The 16,053-nt window shown below is 60.7% G+C and overlaps 1 protein-coding gene across 10 annotated transcripts in view; it reads left to right on the top strand.

The window, feature by feature from the left end:
* Nucleotides 1-5,192: 5,192 nt before the first annotated feature.
* EIF4G1 (eukaryotic translation initiation factor 4 gamma 1) overlaps nt 5,193-16,053 on the top strand; it is a 43,057-nt gene continuing 32,196 nt past the window's right edge. For 6 of the 10 annotated variants that reach the window (XM_045029630.1, XM_045029639.1, XM_045029633.1 and 3 more), the window contains exons 1-3: nt 5,193-5,337; nt 15,224-15,332; nt 15,677-15,763. In XM_045029630.1, coding sequence (XP_044885565.1) covers nt 15,258-15,332; nt 15,677-15,763 — 162 coding nt within the window. In that variant the 5' untranslated portion in view covers nt 5,193-5,337; nt 15,224-15,257. Of the gene's footprint in view, nt 5,338-12,085; nt 12,237-15,223; nt 15,333-15,676; nt 15,764-16,053 lie in introns of those variants that run through there. The other 4 variants (XM_045029635.1, XM_045029632.1, XM_045029627.1 and 1 more) reach the window with 3 other exon arrangements.

The raw sequence follows: 16,053 nt of genomic DNA, 5'->3' as shown, positions 1-16,053 counted from the left end.
GTACGCCCATACCTTGAATAGTGCGTGCAGATGTGGTCGCCCCATCTCAAAAAAGATGTATTGGAATTGGAAAAGGTTCAGAAAAGGGCAACAAAAATGATTCGGGGTATAGAACGGCTTCCGTATGAGGAGAGATTAATAAGGTGGGGACTTTTCCAGCTTGGAAAAGAGACGACTAGGGGGGGATATGATAGAGGTCTATAAAATCATGACTGGTGTGGAGAAAGTAAAGAAGGACGTGTTATTTACTCATAACACAAGATGAAATTAATAGGCTGTAGATTTAAAACAAACTGAAGTATTTTTTCACACAGCACAGTCAGTCTGTTGAACTCCTTGCCAGAGGATGTTGTGAAGGCCAAGACTATAACAGGGTTCAAAAAATAACTAGATAAATTAATGAAGGATAGGTCCATTAATGGTGTCCCTAGCCTCTGTTTGCCAGAAGCTGGGAATGGGTGAGAGGGGATGAATCACTTGATGATGATCCGTTGTGTTCATTCCCTCTGGGACACCTGGCATTGGCCACTGTTGGAAGACCGGATCCTGGGTTAGATGAACCTTTGGTCTGACCCAGTCTGGCTGTTCTTAAATTACATTCTCGGGGAAGCAGCCAAAGCCCCTGAGCTCACATCCCACTCACCATGTGTTCTGGCCTGGGACACAGCGTCCCCCCAGTCCTGTTACCTGGGCAGGCAGCAGCGTCACCCCTACTCAGGCATGGCGGGGTAGCCAATGGAGGCCCTGCTCCGTGTCCTAGCATGTGGCCCAGTCTTTGCTGGGTGCAGTCCTGGCTCTGCTGTGCAGCTGCTGTGGCCTTGGCTCAGTCATCCACGCCCAGCCTCGCTGCCCCAGCTGTGACAGCAAAATGCCCCTTATTTTCACAGGGAGGCTGGGCAAGGGTGAAGCTCAGCTGGCATCGGCAGGGCCCCAGGTGCTCCTTGCACGGGCAGTGTGAGAGTTCAGCCAAAGGCTGTTCTCTGGCTGGCGAGTGCCACCCCCAGGGAGTTCTGGCATGATACGGTGCCAGGGCTCTGGGGTGGGGTGAAATGCAAACTATGTGCAGCCCTTGGGCTCCCAGCAACTTGCCACTGTGACTTGGGCTGAGCCAATGGCCGGGCCCCCCAGACTGACAGCATCCCCGCAGCACGGTACTAGCCTTGGGGCAGGGCACTGCAAGGTGAGCCAGGCCACAGCAACTCGCCCCACCCCTGAGTTCTGGCTGCGTTTCCCTCTTACTGGTGCGGGTGCTACTCAAGAGCAGTATGGTCCTAAGGTTACTCCCGAACCCTTGCCTGCCCTCCCACCCACATCAGACACCCCCACCCTTGGGCCACTAAATGTGGGAGCCTACCTCTGGCATTCCTCGGCTGGTGTCACTATAGTCCTCTCGTTCCCTACTTCCTTTGGGCTGATCCTTGTAAAGCGTTCTCACCTTAGCCCCTTCTACAAACTCGGAAATCTACCGCCCTCTCTGGACTGCTCAGCTCCCTTCACTAGCCGTGCGTGTTCCAAGTCACGTGCTGATTGCTTCACCCTCTCTCCCCACAGGCTGGGCAGCTACCAAGCCAGCAAGAGCTGTGCCAAGGTATGTGTTTATCACTTGCTTTAGGAGCAGCAGCTTCCAGTCCAGCTCAGGGCACCCCCGGCCCCTCTGCTTCACCCTGGCACGTGGCTTAGTTCCCTGCTACTGGAACCCGGTTGGCATTTGCTAACTCACCCGGCTCGTGCCATGGGATTGGCTGCTTTGGTACAGTTTTGCTCAGTCATACTGATAAGTGTAGCCAGCCAATCTCCTGGCTCTCGGTGCCAGCTGCCCCGGGCATGGCCACTTGTTGAACTCAGCCACTGCTCTGCCTGTGGAATCACTGCCTAATTTAACTCCGGCAAGTCATTCTCAGCTCTGTCCCCATCCTGCTTGCTACCCCAGCTCCTCGGCTCCTGTACGCCTCCCCTCTCTCCGCTCCTTTGTTCCCAAAACCAGCTAATCCTTCTGGTAAAGAAATGTGAAAATGCAGCTGGCGGCAGGAGTGCTGGGCATCAACAGCCTGCACCCCGAAGCCACGGAACAAGCAATTCCATATTTGTCAGAACCTTTTCCCTCCAATCTCAGACTGTGAGCCCCCTGGGGCTGGGGTCTTTTCTCTGTTCTGCAAAGCAGCCATCCGTTGCTATATAGCTAAGAGATTGGTAGAGATGGCCAAATCGCCTGGGAGCTGCACCCCCTCCCCCACCAGGGTACACCAGAAAGGCCCATTCACATGAGGAAGAACAGGGGAGATTATTCTGGACTGGACTGGTTTCAATTCACAAATCACCGTCCCTCCACCAGTGGGGACTCCTGACTCAAAGAGCTCCCCCCTCCCCAAGATGGGCACATACGGATTGTAAACTCCTCCAGGCAGGTAACCTCTTTGAAGCTTTTTGTTCTCTGTTTGTACAGCACCGAGCGCAGCACAGCCCTGGCGCCTGGCTGGTGGTTTTAGGCACTACAGTAATAATCCCAGGTCGAACAAACCTATGGAGTTTGCCCACATTGTCAAAGACTCCAGATCTTAGAATGCAATACTCCAAAGTGAACTGAAGGGGGCCTTTCTATGCTGGGACAAGTTGGTTCTGCATTGCATGCTGGGACTGGTAGTTTCTGTGTCTACCCCTCCATGTTACAGAGGCATGGTGGCTGCCATCTGCTTTATTTTAGGCAGATTATGCATTAACCAATTGCCAATGTAGGTGCCCCCCCTTCCCCGCCCAGCCCCCCCCCCCCCCCCAATGAGAAACGTTTGGACATGAGCTGAGCGGTCCTGTGAGGTGATGTGTCTAGAGCAGAAGATTGGGAGTCAGGACTCCTGGGTTCTATTCACAAGTGACAATGAGGAATGTCTTCATTACTTTCTGAGTTCCCTCCTCCGTTAAATGGGCTGATAACAGTGTCTTCAGAACATGTGTGAGAGGCTCTGGCCACCTTCTTAGGGCTAGAATCTGGCTGCATCTTTGACCTGTTCTTCCTTTTCCATCCTCTCCCGTGCTCTGGGTCCCCTCCCCCCCACTTTATGCTGTCCCAAAGCCTATTTCCCAAGCCACCACGTCTGCTGAGGAGCGTGCATGAAGTGAGTCGCTGCCCAATATTATGGATGCAAACGGGTCAGGCCTCACCGGCTATCCATCATGGCTGTTCTCTCCCTCCTTGTTGCATCATGTCTGTGGGATCAATGATTCTCAGACAGAAGGCTGTGGATCAGTGGTGGGCCAGGTGGGTCCTCACTCCTCACTTCCACATGCTGAATCCCCTTAGAAGCTAAAGCTACATTCGTAGTTTCCTGTTACTTTTCCATGTGAGCAACTGTAAAGACCATCATGACATTATGGGATCATGAATGAGACAGGAGGTGACCGGGACTGGGACAGGGGTAGCTTAGCATGATTGTGAGAGGAGAGAAGTGTCCACAACAATATTTGGCAGCCCCCAATCTAATACACGTAACAATCTGTTTCACCTTGTATTTAGCTGTGATGCTCTGATTACCTTTCCCAGACCTGCAGAAGAGCTCTGTGCGGCTCTTCCACCACCAGAAGTGCATACAGAGTGTCATGCCTGAGGAGATGTATGCGGGCAGATGGAGGTGCTGGGGCCAGCCTTTAGGTGGGATGAGATGTATGAGTAGTAAAAGGGCAGGATGCCAGACATGGATGGATGGGTGTGTGTGTTGTGGGGGTTCGTGGTAGGCAGCATCATGCTGGGGAATGTGTGTGTTGTGTCAAGGGTGCCAGGTTGGGGGTGGGGGCGCAGAGTGCCAGGCCTAGGATGTGCATGTGTGGGGGAGAGGGCGTCATACTCAAGAGTGTGGGCAGGGTACGAAGCCTTGGGGTGTAGGGGGGGCAGAAAGCCAGGTCTGGGTGGGGAGTGCTAAGCCTAGGGGAAAGTGTGTGTGGAGGGGGGGGGGGGGCGGGGAATAGGTGCAAGGCCTGGGGCAGTGCTAAACCTAAGGGGAGGTGTTAGGATTGCCAACTTTCTACTCACACAAAACCGAACACCCTTGCCCTGCCCCTCCTCTGAGGCCCTGCCCCTTATCCAAGGCTCCGCCCTCGCTCACTCCATTCCCCCTCCCTCTGTTGCTTGCTCTCCCCACCCTCACTCACTCGCTCACTTTTACCAGGCTGGCTCAAGGGGTTGGGGTGTGGGCTCTGGCTGGCGGTGCAGGCTCTGTGGTGGGACCAGGGATGAGGGATTTGGGGTACAGGAGGTGGCTCTGGACTAGGGCTGAGGGGTTTGAAGTATGGGAGGGGGCTCCAGGCTGAGGCAGGGGTTTGGGGTGTGTCAGGGATGCAGGCTCCAGGCAGCGCTTACCTCAAGCATCTCCCGGAAGCAGCAGCATGTCCCCTCTCCGGCTTATACACGGAGGCATGGCCAGGCTGCTCTGCGCACTGCCCTGTCCCCAGGCGCTGCCTCCACAGCTCCCATTGGCCGCAGTTTCCAGCCAATGAGAGCTGCAGAGACAGTTCTTGGGGTGGGGGAGTTTGTAGAGCCCCCTGGCTGCCCCTACGTGGAGGAGCTGGAGGAGGGACATGCCGCTGCTTCCAGGAGCTGCACAGAGCCACGTCAGGCAGAGAACCTGCCTTAGCCCCGCTAGGGTGACCAGACAGGAAATGTGAAAAATCGGGACAGAGGATGGGGGGTAATAGGAGCCTATATAAGAAAAAGACCCCCAAATTGGGACCATCCCTATAAAATCAGGACATCTGGTCACCCTAAGCGCCACCAAGCAGCTCTTTAACGGCCCGGTCGGTGGTGCTGACTGGCGCCGCCAGGGTCCCTTTTTGACCAGGTGCTCCGGTGGAAATCTGGACCCCAGCAAGCCTAGGAAGTGTGTGTGGGGGGGACAAGTGCCAGGCGGAGAAACACTAAACCCTGGCGAGGTGCGTGTGGGGGAGGGTGACAAGCCGGGTCACGCTGCAGGGTGACTGAAGCACCCCCCGGCCTCCCACGTGCTTGTCACATGTAAGCGGGATGGTAGGAACCGGAAGCGCGTCATATCACGTGACCGCCGCTAATCACCAAGGGCAGTGGCTGACGGCAGGTCACATGATACAGGTTCTGTTGTGGTCCGAGTCACATGACCGAAATGCCGGGCTCCCCGGAAGGGGCGGGCAGGAGGTCACATGACACGGGTCCCGCAGCGGGCAGGGAGGGGCGCAGCTCGGCCTCAGCCGGCCCCGCCCCCTCCTCCGCCCCGTGACCGGCCTGGCCCCGCCCCTCCCCGCGGAGCGGCTCCGGAAATGGTCGTGCTGGGCTGCGCTGCGGCTGCGTCGGGCCGCTCGGACTGAAGGAGACTGAAGGTAACGGGGGCCGGGGCGGGCCGGCCGGGCGGCGCCGCCTCCCTCCGCCATGCCGGGGCGGGAGCCGGGCCCGAGCAATCCGCCGCCATCCGCCCCCGGGGGAGCCCGGCCCCGCCGCCCCAGGGCCCCGCGCCGCCCGCCCCGGCCCCGCGCCCGCCCGGCCCATGTGCGCCGGCCCGGCCACCACGTGGGGAGGGGGGTCGCGGCCCGGGCCGGCCCGGCCGCATGGAGCCCCCGGCGCCCGCGCGCGGCTGCGGGGTGGGGGGAGCGGCCCTGCGCGGGCCTAGGGCTCGGCCTGGAAGGGCAGAGACCGGGATCTCGCTCCTTCCGCCCCGGCCCCACAGGGCCCGCTGTCTCCGGCTCCGCAGGGCCCGATCCGCCGCCCGGATGTCCTCCCCCCCCCCCCCTTACAACATATGGGGCCTGGTCTCCTCCCCCCCACCCTCCTCCCCTGCGCTCGTCCCCTTCCTGGCACAGCTTCTGTGGGGCCTGCGGGCCCCCGCCCCTCCGTCCACACGCACGTTCATTGGCCCTGGTTTGCCTCCCGGTCCCAAATCTCCGCTGTTCTCGGGCCCCGAACTTCCCCAGGATCTGCATGGCCTGATCTGTCTCCCTGCTGCCCGTAACGCCTGATCCCAGCTGCCCCTTGGAAAAGCCCGTTGTCTATAGGGCCTGAACCGTGTCTCCCTCCTCCCCCATGGTGTCTATAAGGTCTTAACGCACTTCGCCCGCTTCCCCCTCCCACCCCCGGTGCCTATAGGACTGTGGCTGGGGGGAGTTCAAAGCATCCATTCCCCCCCCCCCCCCGAATTCCTGCCGTCTATAGGCCCCGAGTGTACCTCTGCCTCCGTGTGGTACGTATATGCCCTTATGGGATGCCACGTCTCTGTCTCCCTTCCCTCCCCAAATGCCTGGTGCGTAGAATGGCCTGAGCCCCCGGCGCCCCCTCCCACACACACAATGCCCAGCGTCGCTCTGCCATAGGGGCCTGAGCGCACCCACCCACCTGACCCCTCCCCTTAAATATCCGGCGTCTATAGGGGCCTGCCTGGGCCTCTCTAGCCCCCAGGCCTGGCTCCTCCCCCCAGGCCTTTATCCAGGACCTAGCGGCGGCCCCCACGTGCTCTCGGGGCCCCCGTCCGTAGGCCCAGCCCCGGCCTCTCCCAAGCCGCTGCCTAGGCCCGGCCCCCACGTGTCCCCGCTGCCCGGCTTCCTTCCATCGGGCCCGGGCACGATCTGCGGCGCCGGCTCTGGCGCCCTCCCCCCCACGTCCGTAGTGCGGAGGCGCCGGCTCCCGCTCGGGCCTTTCCCGGGAAGCGATGGCCGCCGCCGGGAGTGACACGTGTCCTTGGCAGAGGCCGCCGCCGGGCCTTGGGAGCGGCGCGGGCCGGCCGGGGCCTTCCCGCGGCTCGGTGCGGGCGGGCGATCTGCGCCGCCGGCACCAGCCCCGGCCCGGGGAGGGCGGCCCAGTGCTGTCCGGGCCGGTGGGAGGGGGGGCGCCTGTTGGATGGTCTCCGGGGAGCGGCCTCTGGGGCCCCCCGAGGAGCCTGTTCTTGGGTGGGGTCCCCGTGCCATATGGCAGTGCAGGTTCTGGGGTCCCTCTGCCCTGGCGGTGACTGGTGGGGTGCCCCACAGCTCATGTGCCTGGGTCCTACGTGCTTCTGCCTCATCTTTGCTGGGTACATCATGTTGTGCCCACTGAGCGCTCGCGATCCATTTGCAGTGCGCTGCTCCCCTAAAGCCTCTGGACTGGGGCCAGGGGGAGTTCAAAGCCGGGCTTCCCCGGGGGATATTTACCCTTCTCCTGTCCGTGTTTTGCTCCATAAACCCGGTTGTGGCTGAGACGCTTTCCTGGGCATGGGCGCTCTCCTGTATCAAAGCAGAGCAAAAAAAAATAGGGATTCTTGCTGCCCTGCTTTCTAAACCCTTGGTTCTGGTGGGGTTGGGGGTGTATGTTCTCCAGGGAGGGGGCAGTGTCTGAAGTTGTGAGCGGGGAATGTCCTCTGGTCTGATCTCTGCAGCTATGTATGCGGGGTAGCGGGGGCTCATTTATTCTGTGACCTCTCATGAGAACAGACTTGGGGCTGCCACAAACGCCTGTGAAATTAGCATTGAGGGCTCCCTGTTTACCCTCTCCATGACTCCAGGTCAAAAGGGCTCAGTTTACAAGTAAAGTCACTGCTCTGCAGCTTCTTCCTGGCATCTGAGAAGGGAACTGGATCCTTCGGACTGGGGCACAAGGTTGGTGTGTACCGCCTGCAGGCTGAGCTCTGCCCCCCATTTGCATCCGTGGAGCCCCATGCCGCTTACTGCAGTTCAATAACTGTTCTGTTACTGCCGGGCCGGAATCCAGTTCCCTCTCCTGCACCTGGACTGGCCCTACAGGGCTTACGGGAGACACAAGCACCAGAATAAAATTGGCCCCTACAGTGGTCATCTCCGACTCTGCTACACCCAGGGGGCGGCGCTATAGAGTAGGGAGGGACCGTTGTTCCATAGGCCTGTTCCTGGGCTCGGAGCTGGAGGGAAGAACCAGGGTGAATGGTGCCCACACCCCTTCTCATCCAGAACCCCCCCCCCCCCCCCAAATCCCTGTGCAACCTCTTCTCTAAGATGGTGGCTGAGCCGTTCCTCCCCTGTTTCACTCTGGTCCAATGGGCACAGCAATGCCAGGGATGTGCTACCTGCAGGAGCAGCCCAAGCACTATCCTCTGTGCCAGGAACAGAGAGAGGAGATGCACACTGCTTCCTCCTCCCACCCCCACCAGTGGCTCCTGCTGCCTGGTTCCTCCTTATGGAGGAGCAGAGAGACACTGAGTTCATGCTAATTTGGCTCTGCTCTGAGAAGCAGAGGTGGGGCCCAGATGCTGCCATCCTCCTCTGTGGGAGCCTGTTGGGGATGAGGGGCAGGGTTCCCATGCCAGTCCTCCCCTCCCCCAGTCTGGAATAAGCACAGGAAGGGTTATTCCCAAAAGCTCCCCAGGGGGAACTTGTGGTGGGCAGAGTGTGATCAGGACTCTGGACAAACCAGCCTCTTCACAAAAGTGCTGTGGGCCTCAGTTATTTCTGCTCAAAGTCAGCGCCCCCAGTGCCATGCTAGGGTGCTGGGTTCAGCATCAGTTCTTAACGTGCGCTCCCCCACCCCCACCCCAGCTTTTCCTTGGCGGACTCCAGCCAGGCCTGACTCTGCTTGCTTTGGGATCTGATGCAATCCCAGCCCCTGTTGACTAGGTTAATACTCGGCCTCTCTTCCATTATATTTCAGACATTGGGGTCATATATTAGCCACTTCAAATAGCTGGGCTGTAAACTGGAGAGCGAGCTGTTTGCCTCGATGCTAATTGCATATTGGGTGGCTGTTACAAAGAAGGTTAACGCCTTCCCTCTCATCCAAGCTGCGGCGGAGCTATTTTCAGGTGAACCTAGCAGATAATTAAAATAACTACCTAAGGAGCCGGATGTTTTTCTGACTCCCCTTAGGAAGTGATCGTCAAGCTCCAGCTATTGATCCCACACAGGGGGTTGCTTTCTCGAATGTCTGGCTGACCTGGCTCAGGTTAGGGAGGAGATTGGCTTATTAAGAGCCGCTGGTGGGTTTGGCACTGTATGGAGCGGGGAATTCAGCCCTGGCCTCCAGGAGTTTCCAGTCTAAATAAGACTGAGCACGCAGGGTAGCCCTGATATAGCGGGGAGCAGAGGGTGGGGTTGGAGCAGGCAGTGGGGTGGATCTGAGCACCTGCTAATGCTAGGCTTTCCCTGGTCCAGGAGGAGGAATGTGGCGGCTGCAGCAGCCTTGCCCCTAGTGACTAGAGGAAGCAGGGGAACCCGGTGACGCTCCGGCGTGGGGCATCTGTGGAAGAGATAGAAACCCTTTGTAATTCCTGATGGCCCTGGCTCTCCTCTAGCTTCTCGGGGGTCCTCGGCAGAGTCACTGCGGGGGTTTTAGGGTGTTTTAGCACCTGGTTTAAATCTCAAACCTGCGAAAGGGCAGGAAGGTCCTGAGTAAGGGAGAACTTCTCCCGGCTCTGCCTGAGTGGGTGGGTTGGAGCCCAGGAGCCCCCTAATCAGCAAAGGTTTGTGAGGACTCTGAAGATGTGGATGCCCTGGGATCTAGCGAGTTTGTAAATATATTGCTGTCTGTCCAATAGGGATGTAAAAGGTTAAGCGGTGAACCGGTAAGCTGGGCTTACCGACAACTGATCTTAACTGTTAACCCTGGCAGCCCTGCGCCGGCCGGGCTGCAACCCCAGCCCCCACCGTGCCAGGCCAGCCGGAGCGCCCTCGGCTCACCGGTTAAACAATATCATTTCACCCGGTTAACTTTTTAAACTGAGATTGACATCCCTACCGTCCAGTGCCCTGCCCAGTGGGGCCCTGATCCTGCTGGAACCATGGGCGGCGCTAGAGCACGACGAACCCTAACGCTGCCGCGTCTGGTTCTGCCCAGGTACAGCTGTTACTGAGCTGTGGCTGGGATGCTGATCAGGCAGGGTCATCGGGGCCGTGTCAGCCTGAAGCTGGCGTGGCCCATTGTGCACGGCGCTTCACAGGCAAATAGGACGCTGGCCTTGCCCAGAGAAGCTTGTCTTGTAAGTAACGCAAGGCCTGACGAACAGTCCCACACCCCAGGATGGGGGAGGAGAGCTTGATGGGTGGACACCAGCTCTGCAGCCTGCTGGGTTGGATTTTGAATGTCTGTATTGATGGGGGGGGGTGGTTGCGCTCCTCACCAGAGGAGCCAGGGGGCCTGGCTGCTTGAGCTGACCACTGAGCTGGCCTATTCCCTGGGCTGCCACCCTGGTTCAGTCTCAGCAGTGCCCTTTATCTGCCCCAGTGGATGGGGTTTGAACCTGCCAGGCCCATCTTTGGAGTAGGCGAGGACAAGCTGGCAGTGTGAGGGCTTGGGCTCTTGTGGGCTGGTCTCTGGACATAACCTTTGAGGTGTTTGTTTAACGTCGAAGGCTGGTTTAATCAGTGATGGACTGACAGAGACCTTGAGTGGCTAAAGCTGTCGTGTGTGCATGAGAACCTGACGGGGAGGAGCGGGGAGCACCTGCCCCCCCTCCAGAGTGCTCAGGATGCCAGGCCCTGAGCACAGGTCTGGTGTCTCCCTAGCATACGGCAGGGCCCGCTGCCTAGAGACCCCTAGCTGCTCCATGAGCCTGCCTGCTATGGCCTGCAGCTTGGAGCTCGCACAGTGCTCCACGGGGTGGGGTTCCCAAGTGGGAGGAGGATGCCCACTGCCCCGACCTGGCATTGGGAGTGGGCCCGCCAGGCTGGATTAGCCGGGCAGCAGCATTACACAATCTAGCGTCACCAGCTGCCGGGAACAGCCACTGGCTGGAGCAATGAGTTGCACCTCGGGAGGGAGGGTGGCTGAGGATTGTAAGGTGGCGTCTGGCCTCAGGGACATGGTCCTCCACTGAGCGTGGGCTTTCAGGGTCCCAGGAGCCTCTCTGCTGCGGGGGAGGTGAGGTGATAGTGCCCCACGTTCCAGAAATACCCAAGCTGGGTCTTATCAAGGCCAAGGAATTTGCACCCGGGTCTGTAGGGGAGGCGGGAGTGGTTTAGAGGCTTGAGTGTGGTGGTAGGGGGCATCCAGGCTCTCTGTCTAGTCCTGTTTCCCCACCTGTGAGATGGGAGGGCCAGGGGCATGGAAAGGCCTTTGCTACTGAAGGGTTAAGTGTCCCTGCATCTGTGGAGAGGGGCCTGCACAGTGTGGGGAGGGGGAGTGCCCGTTTTGTGATTTCTTACCCCCCTCCCTATGCAAATGATTCTTCTTGGGGGGTTGCCTCTGGCAGATGTCTGCAGGCGGCCGCCGGGCCCCTCTCCGGCGAGCTAGACTCTGCCCTCCCAAGGCAGGCCCTCAGCCCGGGGTACGTCCATTGTCCTGGTGACCTGGTCCCAGAGCTGAGGGCGGGAACCTGAGATGGGGATGGGGGGAGTCTCCCCAGCACCATATGGAATGGGCCGGTGCCCACCCTGCTCCTGCATGGGAGGCCATGGCATACGCAGCCCCAAATTGCATTGGGCTTTTTGCAACCCTGTCCTATTGCAAACTCCTCTCTGATGTGATGTGCCCCCCCCCCCCCAGCTGCCCGGCTCCCAGGTGGCATTGGTGTGTTTCCTGCCCCTCTGCGCCATCCTCCCTCCTGGCTGCAGTTTGCAGCTCCCCCATTTAGTGTCACCTGCGCATTTCGTTACTGGGCTGCCTTCCCGCCCCCCCCCCCCCCCCCCGCAGCTCCCGAGGGAGGAGGGTGATGCTGCTGCACTGCCCCCTGCGCACCCTCCCTCTCCTCTCGGAGGGCAGAGGTGTTTGGGGGGGTCCTTGGTTTGCCCGAGCAGACTGCTGGGGGGAAAAGCCTGGGTGGAGCTCTGGTGGAATCGCACAGCGTCTGTCTGACTCCAGCCTGCATGAGTGCCGTTGGCACAGGTGGGTGTCTGGTTGCTTTGCATGGCGAGGGGAGAGGCAGGGCAGGGAGCGCCTGGCGTGAGGCTCGGCTCCTCGCCTGCCTGCCTGCCGGGGGGAGCGTGTGCAGCGCGAGTGACTCATGCATGGAGACGGGTTTCTCTGACTGGTTTGGGCAGTGCTGAGGCCGCATGGCTCTGCCTGTGGGTGGGGTTTCGGATGCTCCCTGGCTCCTCAGTCTGTCTCTCCCTCTCGGTGTCTCTGCACTGCAGCAGACTCTGCGATCTGACACTGGCAGCTCGTGGCATGTTCCCGTCCTCCCTGGGGTGGGGGCGGGGGGCTGTCCCCTGCCTTGCCCATGTTTGGCTCGCCCGGCCCTCCCCATCGCTGGCGGGCAGGTTTGCAGGCTGATTTTCCTCTCTCTTGAAGTCAGTCGGATGAAAGGTCTCTACAGACCCGCTCAGCCTGCCCAGGTTTTTCCCGGGCAGGGGTGAGTATCCTTCTCTCTCCTGTGTGTGTGTGTGTCTGGGGGGGTGGCAGTGGGGGGTTCCCTACGTGGTGCTGTAATGATCACTGTGTGTATGCCAGGCTGGCCGGGTAGGGTGGTCTGACTCTCCGTGGGGAGTGGCCGGTGCTCTGTCTGGCTGCAGCGTGGATCAGAGCTGTGTTGGGGAGAGGCCTGCGAGACCTGGGCTCCCCCTTTCCTGGGGGGCGAGGGGTGTCACTGCGCAGTCAGGAACTTCTCAGAGCTCCAAAGTCTCTCTCCCTTTCTTGAGTAACTTGCTGGTTTTATTCCAAAAGAATATTACAGTTGCCCCAAGCTTGGTGTTACCCAGGCTGAGAGCCTGGGTATGTGCTCCAGGCACCCTGCCAGGCTGCAGGGGAGGGGCCCAGAGCAGAGAGCCGTGCCCTGGGCACTTGGCTTCCGCCCTGGATAGGTGGAGGAGGGGAGTTAGAGAATGCTGGTCGGTCCCATCCAGCACCCTCTTTCCTTAGGTCTCAGGTAGGATTGTTGCTGTGTCATGTTCTCCACGGCTGCATCCAGGCTGCTGAGTTCTGGGCCCTGGGCACGTCCTGGGCTGGTCAGCCCTGTGGGGTGCTGGGTCAGGGTGTTTGCCAGTGGCCGGGAGGCAGCCTCTGAAATACCAGTCCTTGGTGGGGGAGGAGGGACGCCTGTGCCGGGGGTGTCGGAGCCAGTGCTGAGAATGGCAGTGGGCACCCCTGCCCCTCGGATCCCCAAACCCAGGCACCCCGGGGTCGCCCCCAGCCCACTCTGCAGCCACCCTTCTCAAGTTGGCCTTGCGGGGTGCCCAGCGTTTACCATGCTACACGGAGATGGGCTTGCGTGGTGCTTGGGGCTGCTCACCCACCTGCGTCTGGCCGTGCAGGTCCTGCTCCGCAGGGCTTTGGTGCTGACTCCTGGCGGAGGCTGGGCTCTTCCTGGCCCCTTTGCTCGTCCTAGGCAGGCAGCAAGGACCTGGTTGCTTTTAAAAGCCCCTGGGCGGCAGCCGTTGAAAGGCTTCTGAAACGCGGTGGGACTCCAGGGGTCAGAGCTGAGAGCAGTGGGGAGGATGCAGGAAACGCAGGGCCCATGAACTGGGCCTGCAGCTCTTTCCCCCCGTTATGTGACCCAGGCTGTTGTGGGATCCTGCCCCGGCAGCTGGCTGTAACCTCTGGGGGGGCTGGCTGTGATTCCCAGGGGCGCTGGGAGAGGGTCTGGCGGTGGTGGAGCTCCCCTGGGCTCTGGTGTCTCCCCCAAGCCTGGAATGCTGACTCTGAGCATCAGGTTACAGCAGGAGCCAGGCTCTGTTTGTTTGGCTTGGATGGTTGGGGAGGGTTCCCGGGCAGGGCTGGCACCGCTGTGTGCAGTGCTGTGCTCCGGCGGGGTTCCATGCTCTGCTCTCTGCGCCCGGGGAAGGAGGCTGTTGGGCCGCCTGGACCCTGGCTTGGGCTCCCCATGCTCTGTCTGTGGCCTTTGCACTGTAACCAAGGAGGAGGGGAAGCAGCCAGGGAGTCCTGGGACAAGGCCCGTCAGCATCGGAGATGGGTCTGGGCTCTCCCTGCTGCTCTCCACATCCGGCACCCAGCAAGAACGGGGTAGGGAATTCCCCCCCGCCCCCCAGCAGACCCCTTTCTGGCTGTGGGTCAGCACAACCCTTGCTCGTGGTGCCAGTCAAACACGTTTGTCTGGCCTGCGGATGCTGCAGGCAGATGGGGCAGGTAGTGAGCTGGTGGGGAGCTGAGCGGGGGGGGGGGGGGGGCCTGGCCTGCCCCTCTTGTGTACATGGGCCCAGGCAGGCCCCTGGAGCTGGGTTCAAGCCTAGGTCAGTGGATTCTTCACTCTTGCTGAGCTGCGGAGGCCTGGGTCCATGGGGCTCCCGACTGTCTGTGGGAGGGAGGGGGTTGGCGTGCTGCATCCCCGAGAGAAGCTGCCACCCCCACACCCTCTGCATGTCTGGGGGGGACCGACCTGGGCTCAGCCCTTGGGGTGATATGGAGGTGCCCCTGCAGTGCCTGGACTGAGCACTAGTGGGGGGGGGTGTAGCCGGGGGAGGGGTCTCCCCCAGCTCCTAAGGACCTTAAAGCTGGGAGAGTTCTCGGCCCCCCCCCCCCGTAACCAGTGATTGTAGCCTGGTCCGTTCTTCGGGGGTGGGGGGCACAGCTGGGTTCCCGCTGCCTTGGGGCCTGTTTGGACTCCTCCCCAGGAGCTGTCTTTAATGACTCTGCTTTGGGGGAAACTCTTGGCTTTGCGGCAGTTCCGACCTCCTGAGATGTTTGGCTGTTTCTGTTGGGGAGGGGGCTGCTTGGGAGCCCGTGCCTGGGGGTACAGGCTACTCTGAGATACTCCCCCCCCCCCCGTTGGTGTTACCTCAGTAGTGGGTGAGGGGCCCTTTCCAGGTATTGAGGGCACCCAGCAGCTTACTGCTCTTGGTGAGGTGTGGCCATGGGGGCAGGGGAGACAGGAGAACGTGAAGGAAGCAGGGGGAGAGGTTGAGGGAGAAGATAAAACGGGGGTCCGGCCTCGCTGGTCTAGGGATGATCATTGGGCTGGGGCCCCTGGATTCTAGACCACCAGCGTCCCTGCTGCGTGGCACCCACTGAGCGCTCCTGCGGGGATCGCTACCGGGAGCTCGCCCAGTGACTGCCCATGCCTGGCTCTGGCTGTTTGAGCTGCCCCAGGGGCTGTGGTGACCAGTCTCTGCCTGAAACCCCGCTGCCGAGTTGGACTGTACTGGCTAGCTGGAGTCGGAGGCTCATTTGTCCTGGCACGCAGACCCTCAGGCCCCAGGGGCCAGCCCAGGGCAGCCTGCTTGTGCTGCGGACTTGTGCAGACCCAGGCTGCAAAGTCATCAGCCAGCCCCTGCCAGAGCCGCCTGTGGGGAAGTCCCTGCCCTGGGCCCAGCTCCTCTCTGCCCCACTCACCCCAGGCTCCTTGGCCCACTACTGAGCGTGTGCTCTTTGTTTCTCTGGCTGCAGATAGCGAGGGGATCCTTATGCAGCACCACATGAAATGAACAAAGCTCCACAGGCCACAGGAGGAGCCCCGACAGCCCCACACCCTGCCCCTTCTCCTGGACTTCCACAGGTAGGGCCCCTCTGCACCCCCAGCCCTTCTCTGAGGCTTCATCGGGTGAAGCATCTCCCCTCAGAGCCCTGTGTCTGCCTGATCCCAGCCGTACAGCCCTCCGCTGAGATACCAGGTGAGACGCCTGGTTCAGCGCTCGGCTCTCTGCTGACCAGTCCTGGGGTCAGGATTGGGCTTGCCTGGTGAGGGAGGCGTGCTCAGAGCCTGGCGCCCACGAGGTGCCGGGTTACTGGCAGTGCAGTGAGTGGCCCAGCGGGGAGCGCCGTGTACAGATCCCTGGGGTGTGGCTTTGGGGAGCCCTGGTAGCTGCCGTGCCAACCTGCTCCTTCCTTGTCTCCCTGCAGTCGGCGTTTCCACCTGGTCAAACGGCACCCGTGGTTTTTAACCCATCGCAAGCTACACAAATGAATACGCCTTCCCAGCCTCGACAGGTAAGGGGGCACTGGGGTGTGGCCGCTGCTGGCTCTTCGGGGGCTGCTGGGATTCCCGCTGCCTTCTGGCCGTAAGGCTGTCTGATGGCCGGGGTGGTTGCTGCCTCCCAGTGGCGTGGTTCTCTGGGGTGCCAGCCTGGCTACGCTTGGGGCCTTTGATCTGCTGCCGAGCAGGTTTTGTGGCGCTGAACTGGCCCCAGCTCTGAGTCAGGGTGGAGGGCAGAGCTCCCTGGGCCCTCCTGAGCAGGGCTGTGGCCCCGCGGTGCGCGCAGCCATGCGTGTGGAGGAGG

Source organism: Mauremys mutica, chromosome 9, assembly GCF_020497125.1.
Source record: "Mauremys mutica isolate MM-2020 ecotype Southern chromosome 9, ASM2049712v1, whole genome shotgun sequence".
In the NCBI taxonomy this organism is placed as follows: domain Eukaryota; kingdom Metazoa; phylum Chordata; order Testudines; family Geoemydidae; genus Mauremys; species Mauremys mutica.
The sequence above is the reverse complement of the archived record's forward strand: the minus strand, read 5'-3'. Positions and strand labels throughout refer to the sequence as shown.